This window comes from Ictidomys tridecemlineatus, chromosome 10 (genome assembly GCF_052094955.1).
Source record: "Ictidomys tridecemlineatus isolate mIctTri1 chromosome 10, mIctTri1.hap1, whole genome shotgun sequence".
Lineage (NCBI taxonomy): Eukaryota > Metazoa > Chordata > Mammalia > Rodentia > Sciuridae > Ictidomys > Ictidomys tridecemlineatus.
The window spans coordinates 9,209,458-9,228,726 of record NC_135486.1 but is presented as its reverse complement, the minus strand read 5'-3'; the positions used below and the strand labels follow the sequence as shown (position 1 = coordinate 9,228,726).

Sequence of the window (19,269 nt, the reverse complement as noted above, 5' to 3'; positions counted from 1 at the left end):
TAAGGAAAATACAAGGAAGGTTTTTTCCATTCTTTAAGTTATGTCTCTTATTATTATTGACAAATAATTATGCATGTTTACGGGGTATAGTTTGATATTTTAACATATAAAATGATTAAATAACATCAATTAATGAAGCTGTCACCTAAAATGGTCATTTCTTGGGGTGAGACCATTTCAGATCTATTCTGTTAACAATTTTGCAGTATACATTATGTTATTACTATCTACAGATGTCACATTGTGTGCAGTAGATCTCAGAAACATTCTTCCTATCTGAAATTTTGTACCCTTTGACCAGTCTCTCTTCTTCCCAGCCTCTGATAAACACCATTGTACTCTTCTTCTATGAATTTAATCTTTTTAGATTACACACAGAAATGAGATCATGTAGTATTTGTCTTTCTGTGTGTGGCTCATTTCACTTAGCATAATATCCTGCAAGTTCATCCATGTTGTTGAAAGGATTTTATCCTTTTTTCATGACTGAATAGTACTATTCACACCACATTTTCTTTATCTACTCATCTATTGATTATTACCTAGGTTGATTTTATATTTGGCTATTATGATTAATGATGCAGCAAATATGAAAGTGCAGATGTCCAATGTACAAATTTCAGTTCATTTGGATATATGGGATTGCTGGAACATATAGTAGTTCTACAATTGGATTTTTTTTTATAAACCTCCATATAGTTTTCCACAATGGCTAGACTAATTTACTCTTCTCACCAACAGTGTTTACAAGGGTTTTCTTTTCTTCACATCCTTGCTAATACTTAACCTTTCTTCTTTTTGATGGTTGAAATCCAACCTTTCTTCTTTTTGATGGTTGAAATCCTGACGGATATGAGATAACCTCATTGTGGTTTTAATTTGCAAAGTCCTAATAATCATTTTGAACATTCTTTTCATATACAACTTGTTTCTATTGAGAAATGTCTGTTCAGGTCCTTTGCTCATTTTTATATTGGATTGTTTCTTACTGTTTAGTTGCTTTTGCATGATTGTCTCATTGCTTTGTTGTTATGTAGAAACTTTTTACTTTGGTCCACTTCTATTTATCTGTTTTTGCTTTTGTAACCTCTGCTTTTGAGTTCATGTTCAAAAAATTATTGCCCATGCCAATATTATAAAACTTTTCTCAATTTGATTCTTGTTGTTTTACTCTTACATGTAAGTACTCAAAATATTTTGAGTTTTGTGTGTGTTGTGGTCCTTTGTGTAAGAGTCCATTTTCCTCCTTCTCTATGTGGATATTCAGTTTTCTTAACATTATTTTATTGAAGAAACTGTGTCCCCTCTTCCCCCCAAAAGAGGGATATTTAAGGAAAAAAAAAAGACAGTATTGATAGCTAAACTAACAGCCAACTTCTCAGTGAACAAAACATCAGAATCAAATATTCAGCATATGAAGTAAAATACCTGCCACCCTACATCTAATGAATATCTCTCAAGCAAAGTGAAAATAAATATTTTTAGATGTATAAACCTGAAGTTTTGCCATCAGCTGACCTATACTAATGAAAACTTTAAAAGATATTCTTTAAGGTAAAAGGAAAAACATCCCAGCTAAAAGTGATATCTTTTGTATTAACATTATTTAGAGCCTGAAGTTAGGTAAAAGATCTCCTGTGTGGCATGATTCTTGTTTGAAATCACTGGAATGAAATAGAAAGTGTTTCAAGTATACAAATGAGCATCTTTGTTTCAAAGTGATCATGTGTATGTAAACTGTCAGCATATTTTTGTTGCAAGTATCCTCATGCTTATACTGTCAGCTCCGATACCACATGTATCATATATATTTACTAGTCACCAATTCATAATGGGTAGCTAATGGTTAAAGCGAGTACTTATAAAAGACATTTAAGACTCCCTAGCTCCTTTAAAGTAGCCCCCCAAAATGTATACTCTATCCTCAGGAAAAGCATTGAACATTTCCTCTTGTGGCTTGAGACATCAGGAATCATGGCTGCAGAGTAAGAATGGTCAGGATAACAATTTCTCTAATTTCCCTCCTTCAAAACTAAGGGCAGCAATACTTGGCTTAGAAACCTATCATCTATGTTATCACCTATTCTGTGAAAAGTTATGTCTGTTTTAGATGAGAGCACCCATGTCTTATGTCATATAATGAAATGTATTCTTTCTATTCTTATTCTAATGAATAAATCTTTTTGTGTATAATAAAACATTTAACCATGAAGCATTTTAAATTTTGTGTTAAGATCTTCTTAACCTGATTTTCTCATGATTCCTATCCTTTAAAATTATTTGTTGAATGAAGTAGTCCTGATATTGGGTTCACATGCTGTTGCTTGGGTCTCCTACTAACCTATAGCCTCCTTATAAAAAGCCATCATAATCTCAAGATTTCCTACTTGCCCACTCTGAGACCTTGCCCAAGGTCCTAACCACACTGATTACATAGAGATATGTACTCCTCTGTAAAGTGCTGAGGATAATAGCAGCTTTTCTCTTTTTGGTTGTCAGAACAATAAAATGAGGTAATGCATAGACAGGGCTTAGAACAGTCTCTAGCACACAGTAAGAAGTACCGAACTCTTTGCTATTGACATCATTCATTTTTAAATTACCCCTACCATTACATGGCTTGTGCACATATAATGTGAAATTAATTTAAGTTTTGGAATGAATGATACAACCTTTCATATTTGGCTTTTATCTTGTTTGTTGCATGATTAACTGATAGTTATTTAAACCAAAGAAATGCTAAAATATAGATAGAAGATAGTTTTTATAACTAATAGATTTGAAAATCAGTGGTAAATTTTGAGACTATATAAATTTTAAGAAAACTAATTTTCCTGACGAGAACTATTAGTTATATAATTATTTCAAAATTACTGCTTTTCCAATTGGAATATACTCTACCATATTTTGCCCATTTTTGAAAGTGACAGAAATGTTTAAACATGCAACTGTAGGGGAAATGTCATTTGTTATTGGCTTAATATTTTTGTTAGAGTTACAGTATGTTCTTCCTTCTCTTACTGTATTGCATTAAAGACCTATCTATTTTTTCTAATTCATTTAAGTTTTACCTGGAAAATAGGCATCCTTTTCTGATTTATTAGTAAACACTTTTTTGTAGAAAAAATACCAGATTGCTCTAAACTAGGGAAGTAAAGTAAGTTCAAGGATCCATATAATACTATAAGCCATATAGTACTTATTGTATAAAGCACCAGATTGCTTTAAACTAGGGAAGTAAAGCAAGTTCTAGGATTCATACAGTACTATTAAATTGCAGAAGAGATCTCTAGAATAAAACTTATTTATACCAGTTGTTCTCAAACCTGATTGATCATCCGTATCACCTGGGAATCTTTAAAAATCAGTTAACAAAATATATGAATATATATTTCAGGGAGAAAAGGAGAAGGGTAAGGCTCTGTATTTTGGAAAGTTTCATGAATGTCCTTGGGAAATTATATGAACAGACAAGTTTGAGAAAGATGAATGATGCTCCCACACGAAGAAGGTTATATTACACATAGCAGCCAGGAGACCTAAATGGTTCTCAGGCATCTGCAAGCAGGAACAATTGTATTATATTCCTGAGTCTGTTAGATATTGCTACACCCTCATCTACTTAAGCAGACACAAAACCAAAAAATAAAACAAGACCTTTTTCTTTTCTTCAATTAAAAAATAATTATTATCTTTAAATTACATGGACTTCTCACACTTGCAAGCTATTTCTTATCCAGAATTCCTTAGTAAACACTGGAATAAACAAGAGAGGAGTTTCTTTCTTTCTTCAACTGTTTCTCTTTTCCTTTTATTTTTCCTCTCCTTTCTTCTTTTCTCTAGCTGGATGGTTTGTAACACTTTAGAAAAATTTCCTGACTGGAAGAGGGCCAATCTGAATGAACTCTTATCTGTCTTGGGAGAGGAAGGAAAGAAGATTCTGAGCATGGACCCTGACTTCCAGGAAGACTGTGGCTCCCATCTTCTCCTAAATGCCCCACTCTTCTTTCCCAGTGTCCAGACTAGAGAAGGGCAGGAAAGGAAAAAAGGGAGGAGACAAGCAGGTGGTGGAAAACTGAGGCAACCCTATTAGTTACTTCTTTCTTAAAGTAAATTTACACAAAATATAAATATTCCATATCTTTAATGTCCACTATTGTGTGGATAGCTTCCGGGAAAATATTTGTTGCATTAGCTATTTCATAGTGAATGTTGTAATTAAATCAACAAAATATGATTTATAGAGCTTGCTAGTTGACATTTTAAATTATTTCATTGTTATTTTTATACTTATTGTAATGGAACTTGACTTATAAGAATGATTCTTACATATTTTTCTCATAAATCCTTTTTAAAAAATAGTATATCTTCTAGATATGCCAATTTTGAAGCATAGAATTGACACAGATCTTTAAATTGTTTGCTTTTTTGTTGTTATTGTTCTGCCTTTTTGAGAGAAAAAAGAAATATTGATCGGAGAATGCATTCTAATTATGCCATTAGCCTGAACCTTCATTATTACACACCATGCCTAAAAGCATCCAAAATACTTTGAAATTTCAGTTTGGTTTCTGTGTGTTTATATTTTGACAGTTCCTACCAAATTTCTATAGTAGTAATAGAGGGAAAGAAAGTGGATATCAAATATCATTTATTTGAACATTAAGGTTTTTAATTAATACTGTTTGAATTTGTTAAATATGCTGAAGTGTACATAATGGGAAAACGTGATTTTTTTCTAAGTGAATAAAAATGCATTTCATCAATAACACAGAATTAAATAAGCAAAAATATATTTTTGGCCTAAAAAGTAGATGGCAACTTTAAAAGTGTTTCCTTCTTATTTTACCTTATATTCTATTTGGGTGAAAGAAAGATACTTTTGTATTTTACTGGTACAGTCTCACATTAACCCTTATTGTTCTCAGGACACTTTACTGTATGGATGTGACATCACCCTGAGTTGCAGAGTGAAACTGTTAAGTCTGAATACATATGAGTGAATAGTTAGGAAGATATATGCCTCACTTCTTTTAGTGCTGTGTTTCTTTCTAGTTGATAAGTGTTAGTTACTTTTTTAAAATAAGCATGAGGTTTTGTTTAGTTGTATCAGCATTTGCATTTGAATTATGCCACTTCTCACTATGCTTACTAAGTTATACAAGTTGTAATCAGAAGGATGAAAACAAATCTAAGTAACCACAAGCTTCCTCCTCAGCGTTCAGTATTTGAGCCATATAAATGATATTAATTCAACAGACTCTTCTTTATCCCTCTATCATTTGTGCCTCAAAGTTACATTTTCCCACATAATAAAGAACTTTTAGAATATAGAGAATAAAGAAAATTAACTTGTAATTCTATCACTTGAACATAACTGTAGTTGGTGTTTAGATGTTTGTCCTTCTTGTTTTTAGACTACCTTTTAAAAATCAGTTTTACAGCATAGTTATATTTCTGATGTAAAATTCTATAAGTGGGAAAAAATCTGGATCAGAGGATCCAAAACTATTTTAACTCTTGATATCTGTTTGTTATTTTGATATGTAGAAAATAAGTTTCCAATTTTGTTAACCATGCCAGCATTTGTTATGGGGGAAGGGAGAGAAAGTGAGATAAAGGGATAAGAATATTTGTGTATATATATTTCTATTTACATGTAGTTCTGTTGCTTGCTATGGATCCTTGGAAAAGTTTTTTATCCTGAGTTTACTTCTTCATTTCTAAAGTCAGTGCTTAGAAGTACTTAGAAGTACTCTTAAGTACTTCTAAGAGTTAATTGAGAAATAAATGACATCATGCATTTGAAACATTTATACATAATGTTTTCAATAAATGGTAGTTGCTACAGTGTATAAGAATTAAGAAATTAACATATATCCTGTCTTCATCTTGCTTGGTATTTTATATACATTATTCAGACTTATTCCTGGTATTTCTAGCCAGAAGGAACTGTGTGCACATAGATTTTGAGAATGTGAAAAAGTATAGAGTATGTTTGGAGCTGCTAAGATGTAGCTGGACAGGTGAGAGATGAAACTCACTAATTAGGGATTAATTAACTAATTAGGGATTCATCTATGAGTAGATTCATAGATTCATTTGCTCAATTAGAATTTCTGAAAATAATCAAGGAAACTTCAATTTCTCTTAGGCTAAGTTTCCTAAAGAAAATTTTCTATCTTGTCAGCATCAGGAAATTTTCCATTTTGAGGTGAGTTATGCTCAACTGACAGAGGGGTTCCTTCCTTAGGTTAAGTGACATTGTGGAATAGGAGGCAATACTTCTACCAGAAATGAGTTCAAGAGATGAATTAAGAGTTCAGGAGATGATCAGTTGGAGAAATTTTAAAGAATCCTTCTATATTTTGATTAAGGTAGACTATAATAGACGGGAACTTCTTTGAGAGTTTTACTTTGGTCTAAGAATTTGGGAGATGTGTTTGAAAGAAAGGATTCCCTTTCTAGTAAAAGGAACGATGACTCCAGGTTTATAGCGTTGATTAGCTTTTCTGATTTTAGGTTACTTAACATATCTGGTTCTCATTTCTCTTTTTTCTAACTTGAAGGAATTATATACTGGATTTTTGTTGCTAGTGGTGTCTTGTAAAATCAATGGTGCTTGTAAGAAAACTACACTGGTTATCAGTAAGTCATTTAACAAGTCAAACCTAATTTTACCCTGTGCTTAACAAACTCACCCAATTGTTGTCTGAGAAGTTCTTTGTATTTATCGCTCCTCTTAATTCATCTCCTAAACTCATTTACAATAAAATATCCTCAACCCCAAAATGGAACCCTATGGTGTGGGGAGTGGTCTGATGGCCAGCAGCGTCTCATTAGAGGATTCTTCCTACCTAGGGAAATCCAAGCCACCCTAAAACTTAAAATATCAAATAATTAGTGAATAACAAAACACAAATACTCAGAAATATATTTACAAAAGAAGAAGCCCCTGATAGATCTACTTCACATGGGTTCTGGAACTAGACAAAGAAAAAATGGCTCTGATGGTTTGTTTAAGAGAGTACATCAAAGGCAGGGATAAGGTTTCAAGGGCAGAGTCTTGCTTTGTGATATCTTGCAGTCAGTAAGTTGACTGACATCTTGGCAGGTCACACCCTCTCAGGTGCTGTGTGGGCCATGGCAGGGTGGGATAGAGATTCACATTGTCCCTGGGCAGTTGACCAGAGGAAATGTCCACTGGTCATTCCCAGACGCCAGATGTCTGACCACCAGGCTTCCATGCATGGTGACCCACATGCAACCCATGGACAGCTCCTAACAGAACCACTTTGTCAGTTGAACATAACTCACCTCAGATTAGAAACCTTCTTGAAGTTGACAAGATGGACTAAAAGTTTCCTAACTGAAATTTTCTAAAAGAAATTGAAATTCTCATTGAGCAAAGTAAAAGAAACATAATTTATTTGTAAAATCTCACTAATATATGTTTTGAATCTTTTCTTCCCAAGTTCTTTACTATTTTATTCTTTAATGTTTTGGTTACTCTAATTAGTGCATTAACTTTAGGAGCTTATTTATACTATTACCATATGTTCAGATAGACTTTTATTTGAGTTTATAGTGTATCTTAACACCTGCTCATATGTTCTTCTAATGAAAGACTTCTGTCCTAATCACCTAATATTTCAAAGGATTATGTGAAATGGAAAAAATAAAAAATAGACTAATGGGATTTTCCTACCGTTGCTCTAAAGTTTCGATGACACATCTTAACTATCTGTAAAGTGAAAGCAGTGGTACAGAAGCTTCCATATTTCCAAATGTAGTCTTTAAATATTTGCATAAGTTAGCCCCCTTCCCATTGCTCTTTTAACAGTGAAACAGAATAAATAGTAATTCCTGTGCTTTATGCTAGCACTGAATTCATTGATGTGATTGACTAGTTTTCCAGAACCAGCCCATTTCTTAAAGCTTCTTATTAAGTCAAATGTGGACATTAGTTAAATTAGCAATTATCTCATTTGATTACTGTTTATGTTCCTTTGGGAGTTCTTTGAAAAAATTCTTGGAGTTCACAGAACTCCTGCCTTACAAGGATCTTTAGGGCATTTTTTTGTTACACTGAAGTCATGAAAAAGTTTGTCATTCCCTCATAATTGTTTTTTAGGAAGAGAGTTTTAAAAATGGGTAAGCATTATAACTAAAATTCAGTGCTCAAAATTTGTCTATATTACAGATTGGCCACAAATTAAATTGTACTAAAATACCAATTACCAAAACTTAAAAGTGTTATTTTTCTGCCCTCATTTTTAAGTTTGTGTTAATATTTATATAGTTGGCAGACTTTAAGTGAAATAAATAAAAAGCTACAGAATTGTATAGATGACTCTTTGTTTTAATCCTTTCATTCTTTTTGTCTGTTGCATCCAAATCAGATTGCTATTACCTGTTATTCTATAGTCTAAAAGCAAGAAGGAGCAGGAGGGATTTTGTAATCTTTAACATCTCACTTTGCTTCACTGGACACACTGTCTAATAGAGTTGTTCTAAAATTCAGATTTTTAGCTGTGAACAAACATTTTAACCTACTTAATGTCATTTTCACAAGAGGTACATGTGTCGTATTCAGAACAGACAGTTGTAGAGAAGGATTCTACATTTGTTAATGCACACATAGTCTCACAAATAGAAATCAAGACCACGTAAATAAGATTATAGAGACATCTTTTTTTTCTTTAATCATTTAAGCATATTAAGTGTTTATGAAAAGAAAATTTGAATTCTATATATATATATAATCAGTTATATTTAAAAGTGAGATTGTGCTCAGAAATATTAATTTCTACCTTAGGACAAATAGAAAAAAAGAACATTTAACTTTTAACATGAGCTTTATAAGCTTTATAGAAAGTATTGTTGAGATTAAGTGTTTCTAATTTGAAATAATAGGAGTGCGACGATAGTTTGTGTATGATTTAATTTAATTAATGGATTGGAATATGGATTTGAAGTCCTGGAGATAAGAGATTGTTTTATTAATTTAATCTATTTGCTCTCTCTACCCAGTCACTATTAAAAATATGTATTTTTTTATTTAGAGCAAGTTTGATACTGTACAAAATAACATGATTTGCTAGTGTACGGGTTTTTTCTTGTCTTTATTTTGTTTATTTTTTCGAACCCAGTGCCTCACATGTGCGAGGCAAGCGCTCTGCCACTGAGCCACAATATAAATTTTATCTCACAATTTTTAGGGGAATAGAAGTATTTTTGCTTCTTTTCCTTATAAATATGCATGTGTGTATGTATGCATATATTCGAAACCCATATGAATCCAATAGTTGAAAACAGTAGTATTCACTGTTGCCAAAACACTTAATTTTTACTATCTAACTATTTCCTTCTCTTCATCCTCCACTCTTTTTCTCCTTGAAAATGTTTTAGACATTCTACAGTTAAACATATCATGTGAAAAGAGTGACAGATAATTTCTATTCACTCTAGTGTCATTTGTTTTAACCCCTTCGGGAGAAAAATCAATAATATCATCTATGTGGGAAGAACATTAATGGTCCAGCATTTGAAATGAAATGTTAATGCACAAAGAGCATCTAACAGATGTCTTTGTCTTTGCATTCCCCTTATTATTACCACTCCTTTTAAAACACACATACACACACAGTTGAGAAACATGTAACGTGTACTTAAGACATAAACTAACCTTTTTATTTTTAAAAATATTTTTAGTTGTCGATGGACCTTTAATTTATTTATATGCAGTGCTGAGAATCGAACCCAGTACCTCATGCATGCTAGACAAGCATTCTACCTACCACTGAGCTACAACCCCAAGCCTCCTTTAATTTTAATGTTGACCCATTTCATAAATTTGTAATAACTTTCCCTTGAGGTATCTGTTTAACCTTAGAGTTATTTTGGAATGTGTTGCTTAATATCTGTTTTGGGGGATTCTCCAGATACCTTCATTTTGTTGATTTTTATTGTTTGTTGTGATCTGAGAAATATATTGTATGGTTTCTAGTCTTTTAAGCTTAATGTTTGTTACAAAGTCTTTAACATGGTCTACCTTGGTGGATGTTCTATAGGCATTTGAAAAGAATATACTTTTGTTACTTAGACTATACTGTAAATACCAATTACAAGTTGGTTGACAGTGGTTTACAATTTTCTGTTGTCTTACTAGTTTTCTGATTAGATGTTTTATCAGTTAAAAGTTGGGTATTGAAATCTCACAATTAATTTTTCAGTTAATTATTTTTTCCCACAGTTGATCTAGCTTTTACTCTATTTATTTGTGTTCTATTGTTCAGTGCATTTTTAATTGTTATTGTTACCTAATCATTCACCTTATCTTTTACATGCATCTGACACATGTGAAAGGTATGTTTAAGCCAAATTAGCATTCTACTAATGAGCCAAGGAAGTTGCTGTAGAAATTCAAATAATACAGACTCTTGTATTGATTTATTATCATGTGGAAAAACCCTGTTTTTCCCCCAATTTTTATGAAGTACAGTCCTATTTTTGGTATTTCATAAATTTAGAATCAAATTTAATTAACTCAAATTTTAGCCACTGAAGACTAAGAGTCTTACAAATGTAAAAATACACACACATACATATATACACATATATATTTTCCCACAAATTTTATCTTTCTATAAATCTTGAATGCATTAAATCCTATGCCTACTTCCACTATTTGATGGTTTCATCATCCCCTGCCGTTTTTCTTAATAGTTCCAGGCTTATATATATTGTTTAAAGCTTATCATTGATGCCCCAGTGATTACAGAATAACATTTAAGCTTTTTTATGTGACCTTTTATGTGCCTTCATCACACTACCACCTACTTCTCCAGCATGGTCATGTGTCACTTGCATAGGAACATCTGACACTCTGGCAACATTGAACTGAGTCTATATCTTCAAATACTGTGCTGTTTTATTGTGTTTACATCTTTGTGCCTTTGATCTTACTGCTAATTGTGCCAAGACACCCTTTTTTTGCTGATCTTTGTTGCTTATGATGTGCCAATAGGCTGGTAGCCCTATAAATACAGTATTGAGTTTTGTAGCCACAGAAATATTTAGTGTGTTCATTAGGTATATGACTACCATTAGATTGGCAATTTTGGCCATCGTAGGAATCATTTTATCACTGGGTATAGTGGTGCATGCCAGTAATCCCAGTGACTTCTGGAGGCTGAGATAGGAGGATCACTAGTTCAAGACCAACCTGGGCAACTTAATGAGGACCTTGTCAAAACATAAAAAATAAAACCCCCAGTTTAAAAAAAAAAAAAAAAGGAAGGGAAGGAAGGAATCATTTATATCACATATCTAATGGGGGTGTCTTTAAAACTTTTGAACACATGCTGACAGGGAAATCCTGCTTAACAGAGCAGCCTGTTATATTTTTCAATAATTCTACCTCTTGCTAAGTTGTCCCAGAAGAATAGGGCTAATCTCTTCTTTCCATTCACCTGGTAAATGTTGTATCCACATAATGGGTAGTGTTTGGTAGTTTGTAGTTCCACATGGTCTCAACGTTTTTTGAATTCAATGTTATTGTGATAATTCACTCGTTACCTCTATTTTACTTGAATCCTCTGGGGTATAATGTCAACTTGAAAATTAGCCACTGAAGACTAAGTCTTACAAATTTGTTTTCAAAATTGTATCATACAAAATTATACTGATTTCAGACATTTTACTATGATGGACTAATTTAGAATATGAGAATAAGATAATGAAAGAAAAGAGAATTTATACATAAACTGTATTTGTATGGGTATTCACCCATACAAATGCTTTCCCATTCTTTCTTATTTTAAATTCTCATAGGTTTTCATTTGTGAAGTTAATTTTTCCACTACATTGCCATTAAGACTATGTAATTCAAATTCTAATATTATAGTATTTTCAAAAATTTATGTAGAATCATAAAAGTTTTTTTTAAATAAATCTTTATATGCACTCATTCTCAACTAAACTCAAAGGCCTCCTAAGGTTAAAAACCCTTGTCTTTTATTTATTGCTATTCTCTGGGCCTTGTATAAGATTTGGTAAATGGGTACTCAGTTTAAAAAATAAAAGAATTTAAGTGAATGAATCTTCTCTACTTCCCTCTCACCTGCCCCCTCACCAAAAGCAAAAATATGCAGATTTCTCTTTCCTATTATGCAGTATTTGTAGACAGCTTTCAACATCTAGACTAATGTTTTTCAAAAATATAGTCTGCTGATGATCTACTTCAGAATTAATAATTATCTGATATACATATTAAAATTCAAATTTCTAAACCCTAAACTTATTAAATCAGAGTTTCTGAAGTTAAAACCAATGGGAGCCGGGCACAGTGGCACATGCCTCAAATCCCACCAACTCAGGAGGCTGAGACAGGAGGATCATAAATTTGAGGCCAACCTCAACATCTTAGTAAGACCCTGTGTCAAAATAAAAAATAAATAAAAAGAATTGGGGATGTGGCTCAGTGGTAAAGTGCTCCTGGGTTTTAAAAAAAAAAAAAAATTTAAAGGGACCTCCTTTTCATTGTTATTATGGAACTAATAATTCCCTTCTTTTGCTTTATGAAAGTGCCTCAAATTACATGGGAGAAGCAAAGGTCCTGTCCATGTCCATCCAGTCTTGAGCCCATCTGTGAAAATGTACAGGGCCAATAGTGTTCCCATCTGGGAAGAGAAAATGCCAAAGTGTTTCCAACAATGACCTCTACAGGCCTAGTCTTCCTTTCATAGGATTTACTAGATAATGTCACAGACTCTTCAGAGAACCACATCAGGGGGGCTCTCCATGGTCTGTTTATCATATTAAAGATATGAGACCAAATTCAAGAGAGATATCAGATAATTGGCTGGGATTCTTATTCGTCTACTCGGACAAAAACAAAGGCTGGAAATTCTGGTGCTGTTTGTAGTAAACCAGGATCTTAAAGCTGAGTCAAAGATCTGTTTCCTAAAAGGCACTACATCCTGATATTTAGTCAGCCAAGTTCAACCAAACATTTACCAGTATATTATAAAGGATGCAACACAGGATGGCCACATGGAAGAGATGCATTGTATTAGTGTGCTTTCTGTAGCTGTCACAAAATACATGAGAAAATGAACTTACAGGAGGAAAGATTTATCTTGGCTCCTGCTTTTAGAGGTTTCAGTCTATGGTTGATTGGCTGCCGTGTTTCTGGTGAGGCAGAACATCATGACAGAAGGGCATAGTGAAGCAGAGCTGTTCACCTTATGACAACTGGGAAGCAAGAGACAGAAAGAGAAGGGTCAGGGAACAAAACATTCCCTTCAAAGGGAGCTGCTTACTTCTTACTATCTTTATCTGCCCCACCTCCTAATAGCCCATTTATTTGTGGAATTATCAATGGGCTAATCCATTGATGAGGATTTTAATAACCCTCATAACCGAATCATTTCCCAAAAGCCCCACCTCTGAACACTGCTGTATTGGGGAATCAAGCTTTCAACACATGAGCCTCTGAGAGACATTTCAGACTCTGTGCTCTATCCTGTAACATGCATAGAGCCTCCATGCCCTCTTTGGTTGTGCCACTCTCCCAAAACCCCAATCTGTTCACAGTGTGGAAGCTCTGTTCACCAGTGTGGAAGTTCCCTGTGTTAGCTCACTTTCTACTACTCTGTAAATATACCTAATAGTTAAATTTAAAAGAGGAAAACCTTATTTGGCTCACAGGTTTAGAGGTTTCAGTCCATGGTTTGTTAGCCCATCACTTTTGGGCTCATGGCAGTATAGCACATCGTGGCAGGAACATGTGGTAGAAAAATCTGCTCACCTCATGGCGAAAAAGGACCAGTGTCCCGCATCCCCTTTTAGGCCACACCCCCAGTGACCTAATGCCCTCCCACTAGGCCCCACCTCCAAAAGTTTCCACAGCTGCTGGTAGAACCATGCTGATGATGAGGCCTTTGACACAAGTCTTTGGAAGACATTTTAGATTAAAACTGTAGCACTTCCTGTGGGAATGTAAACCAGGAAATCATGAATGTGGTTAAAATAAAGCAAAAACAGTTGTATTTGGGTACAGAATAGGTTTGTAAGTCAGGAACACAGGCTTGCTCAGTTAGACTAAAAGAAAATGGACTTGGGCTTGTATTAAGTCCAGTAATTGGAAACTGACACAAATAGGAGTGATTGTAAATTCTGCAGTTCAATTGGAATATCCAAGTCAAGAGAGCAAAACTGGTCACTCTTGATATTTCTCAAACCTTACAAGGTAATGTTAGATTCCAGAAAATTGTTCTCCCTGTGTAAACAGTTGCCAATATCATGTCCACGTGGAAATTTACCCCATCAGTAAAATTTCTAAGACTTAGGAAAGGATTTTTCTCTTTTTTAGTAATCTGCAGCCATTTTGATTTTTGTTACCAGTCATCGTATATGTTTTCATCAGCTTTCCATCACTATTCTGAAATACACTAGATAATTAACTTGCAAAGAAAAAAAGGCTTATTTAGGCTTACAGTTTTAGAGGTTCCAGTCTGTGACATAGTTAACTGCTTTGGACCTCTTGTGGATGTGTTAGATGGCCATTGTGGAAAGCTTATGATGGAGCAAACTGCCCACCTAATGTCCAAGAAGATAAAAGAGAAAGAGGAAGGGACTGGAGTTCCACTGTCTGCTTCAAGAGACCAGCAGTAAGGACCTCCCTGTAGGCTCTTCCTCCCAAAGATTCCAATTCCTTTCAGCAGTTGCCACCTGGGGACCAGGCCTCTAACACAAGAGCCTTGGATCAGACAGTCAAGATCCAAACTACAACAATATGTAATAATATGCTATAAAATAACTTTTTGAGCTTGTTTCTCAATGTGCATTTGCTTAATATTGTTCATCTAACACATTAAATTTTATCTGATTAATTAAATTTTCATAGCCCAAATGACAAAAAAGAAGCACTTGCTCTAAAGCTATAAATATAGCAAGTAAGGTCAATTTAAAACAAGCAGTAGGCTCTTTGGTATTCTATTCTGCATGATAAAAAGAAACTTATTACAAAATGTTATTCTTTTGATTTTTTTTCTTTTCACATTTGATATATTAGCATCTTTGTTTCCTTCTGCCTTTGTCATTGTTAAGTCATTTAAGCCTTAAAGTCTAGAATTATTGCATCTCTGTATTTTCTAATATTTCTTTATTTGTTCTTTCTCTTTGCTTTCTCGTCTTCCCATGCATGTTCCTTCCCTCAAATTATTTCCAACCACTTTATGTCCCCTTCAGACTGTCTTTGTGTATTCCTACCAAACATCCTTCATCTTTATAGAGAGAAAACATTGCTGTTATGTAACTTCATTGACTTCAAGTCATTCAGAAAACTTTCCTTTTTTTTTGGTGCCCAGGATTGAACCTAGGGCCTTGTGCATTTGAGGCAAGCACTCTACCAACTGAGCTATATCCCCAGCCCCTCTGAAAACTTTCTTGCAAATTCAACATTTGCATGTAACTCTAGGTTGTACATAGGCTGCCATTAAAAATTAGAGGAAATTTTGATAAATATTATTACACAAGCTTGGCAATTATTTCACCTCTTTCACTTCAGAGAATTTTAACTAATTTTAAAATTAAATTTAAAATGTGTCCACCCTCCTCCTCATTAAATACTGTCCTTTAGAAAACCCAAAACCAATAGAAAAAAAATTTTCAAAGCTCAAATTTCAAATAGTAATTAATTAGGAAGTCAGCCTTTAAATACGTATAGATTTATCACAAATGTGGTTTTAAATGCTATTCGTTTCTTATCCTCTCCACTCCACTCTACTCATGTGTTTGCATTTAGGCATCAAAACTGTTACTTACATTCAAGATTGTCCATAATTAGACGTAATGCCACTTGTTTAACATTACTTCTCTTTCCAGCACATATTATCTACTCCATTGAGAAATTTTTTTCATTATTTCATACAATTCCCATTTCTGCTGCTAACTTGTATTCATATTGTTATTCAGAATGTATCTATATTGCCTTGTCCTCTTACTTCTGCTCTTTTAAGTTCTGTTGTCCTTCCCAAACACAATCCCTGCTTTTCTATTCCACCTTTAAACACTTGATCTTCTTCATTTATGACTTCTCATAGTTGCTGATGTAGCTATAGTATGCACTTTACCAGCTAGCTGCCATTCAGATATTCTCTAATAATTGTCAGTTGTACATCATTGGTGTTGCCCCATTTACATTTCTTGCTTCCATTTTGAGAACAAAAATATACTAGCAGCTACCAAAGTGAGAGTCACTTATTTTTTTAGGAAATTTAAATAGAATTAAGATCACATCTAAGTATTATTTTTATATGTTTAATCACTTTCATAAAATCGTAAATATGCTGAATAGAATGATACACTAGATTGATTCTAATGATTGTTGCTTGAGATAACTGTCCTTTAAGTTATAAACAAATTTAGGTTATTGTATATTTAGTAAGAATAGCTCCCGTTTCTTTGGTGTATCCAGCCAGTTACTTTTTTTAGGAAGGTGCTGTAGGGAAGAATAGATTTTTTTTTTCTTACCCATTACTGGGTTCATGGTTGAAACCCACATAATAAAACAGGTTAATGAGAGAAAAATATGTCAAGCTATTTAATAGATCTTTGTAATACAGGAACCTTCAGAAATGAAGACTTAAAGAAACAGGTAAATTTGTATATTTTTTATTCTTAGGTTTGTTGAAGAGAGAGATAGCCCTGGAGCTGTATGTTTGAATGACAAAATGATGTGACTTAATAGTAATAAAATAGGAGCAATATAGCATGGCCTGTTGATTCAAATTCTTCGCTGGGGCCCTATATCCTCAGATATATGGACATTTCTTTTCTCTGGGTAAAGGGTGGGCACCTCTGGAAGAAAGGTCTTCTGACCTGCTTCAGAGGAAGTCTGAGGATGCTTTTATGCTTTGCTTCATGCAAGAAGGGCAGGAGGTCAGTGAGAACTTCCCACGTCTGTTCTTTCCTTAAATGGCAAGGTGCAATATTTTGGAGTAGGGAATTCTGCACCTCATTAGTGTTACTAATGTCTTCTTGTTTGTTTGTTTGTTTTTTATTTATATATGACAGCAGAATGCATTACAATTTTTATTACATATATAGAGCACAATTTTTCATACCTCTGGTTGTATACACGTATATTTATACCAGTTCGTGTCTTCACACCTGTACTTTGAATAATGATCATCACATTCCACCATCATTAATAGCCCCATTCCCCCTCCCTTCCCCTACTGTGTTTTCTTGAATACACACAAAGACTCAGGTATCTAAGATGATCTCTTTTATAGATGAAAAATTTGAGTCTTTAAAAGGAGTAAGTAGTTATGCAGTAGAACCAAATTGTTGATCCAAGTATTTATTTCGTAAATTCATTGCTTTTTCTACTTTTACTAGGTATCCCTAAAATAGTACAAAACTATAAATAGCTAGCTGTATCAGTAGTCTAGAGGAAATTTGCAAAATCACCCTTAGAAATAAACAGTTCTGTGTTCAGAGACTCTTTTTAATATTCATCAGCAGCACAGTCTTTTTTTTTCCCTATCTTCTATGTCATTCTAATCATATTGTTCTCAAGCCTTATTCAGGATATCCAGGGACCAGAGATTCTGACACGTGACGCAGGTCAAAGTTGTCTGGAGGTAATATTTGAGTTCTGTGTAGCAGGAATAATTATATTGACTAGGGCTGCTTAGTGAGAAGACTTTGGAAAGCATAGGAATGCAGGAGGATATGGTGAATACATGTGTTTTTGTGTGTGGCAGTCCTTCTTATACGTGTTCCATGGGTAACCTTTTCTCTATACAAATCACTTTGACTTTGTATACTAAAGTGTCTTTTTAATAGTTCTTTCTTATCTGAATCTCGTTTTTTTCAAACTTGTTTGAATGTATTAACGTGTATTTAAATGAAAATTCTATGTAGTTAAAAAATTGGAACATGAATAGCCAAATAACAAAAGTCAAGTCATCATATAATAAAACACACCAAAAATGGAAGCTGCAGGAACCAACCATGTAGACAAATGAAAAACTCCCCTTTGTCTACAGTTTGCAGCAGTCCTACATAAACATGGAGGTCTCTGTCTGACTTAAGTCAGCTGGCTAAGTCTGATCGTTCCCCTCCATACAACTTGAAAACTATCACTGTATACTGCTTTCCTGGCCATTTGGTTTAGTATCTCTGCCAGGTAAATAAGTGAGATTATTGAAAAAATAGGCAACCAAGTAAAGTTATTTCTGCATCATTTTAATTATTTTGAGATATTTTATGTTTTTTGAAAGTAGGTACTACTACTTACTTATTTAAGGAACTTATTTAAGTCAGGAAGTGGAATGAGCGTAGAAATATTTTTCTTATGGACCGGATTGACTTATAAGTAAAGGTTATCAGTAATCATCTAAAACTGATTTATATGTAGAACAGCTGATTAGAGGTAGCTTTCATGAAATTTTTCACTAAATTTTTTTTTAACCAAGAAAGTAAATTTTTTTCCAAAATACATTTTATGTCATCTTTTAAGTTTAACCACAGTTCAAAGAAATTACTATTTCTAAGAAAAGTTTGGATATGAGGTGTCGTCCAAAAGCTCTTATTAATGCAGGAATATTCAGAGGCAAAATGATTAGATTATGAGAGCTGTCCCTCCCAGTTTGAATGGACTGATTGGTAACTATAGGCAGGTAGAACATGACTAGAGGAGGTGTGTCACTGAGGGCAAGGGTTCCTCTTTCTCTAGGGCATCTTCCTCTCTCCCCCTCCCCTTCTCTCTACCCTCTTTCATAATCTGCTTCCTGATCCAGCATGAGCTAAGTATTAGTGTTCCTCTACTGGACCCTTCACCCCATGAGGTTCTGTCCTACCTGGGGCCCAGAGCAGTAGTCAGCCCTCTATGTTCTGAGTCCTGAAACTGTGAGTCCCAAAGAAACTTTTCCTCCTCTACGTAGTTGTTCTCAGGTGTTTTGGTCACAGCAAGCAAAAGCTGACTGAAACACCAAGTATTTACTTCTTGGTACTGAATTTGAAATCTTGGTTTTTCAGACTGTGTTCTGCTAAGTTGGTGAGGGGAGGGGTAAGAATAGGAGCTAAATGGCCTTTCTAATGCACTGAGGTGTGATATGTAGCAGATAAGTTCCTGCTAGTTTTATCTAGAATTAATTATATGAAAATCCTTGTTTATGATTCTGAAACCCCCATATTTCTTACCCTGAGTAGTTTTTGCACCATACAGTTGTAATGTGAGTAGCTTTATTTTTC

The 19,269-nt window shown here is 33.9% G+C and overlaps 1 protein-coding gene and 1 non-coding gene across 9 annotated transcripts in view; both read left to right on the top strand.

Moving 5' to 3' along the window:
• The window catches only part of Cop1 (COP1 E3 ubiquitin ligase), a 173,350-nt gene that overhangs the window by 131,647 nt on the left and 22,434 nt on the right, over positions 1 to 19,269 (top strand). Inside the window, exon 19 of one of the 8 annotated variants that reach the window (XM_078022364.1) lies at positions 3,844 to 19,269. This exon is cut by the window's right edge and continues 17,374 nt beyond it. The exons of the other annotated variants lie outside the window; for them this stretch is intronic. Within the exon in view, the coding sequence (XP_077878490.1) occupies positions 3,844 to 3,858 (15 nt within the window). The 3' untranslated portion in view covers positions 3,859 to 19,269. The remainder of the gene's footprint in view (positions 1 to 3,843) is intronic. 8 annotated transcript variants of the gene reach the window in all.
• LOC120887738 (small Cajal body-specific RNA 3) lies at positions 18,005 to 18,145 on the top strand. Its single transcript, XR_005731068.1, has one exon.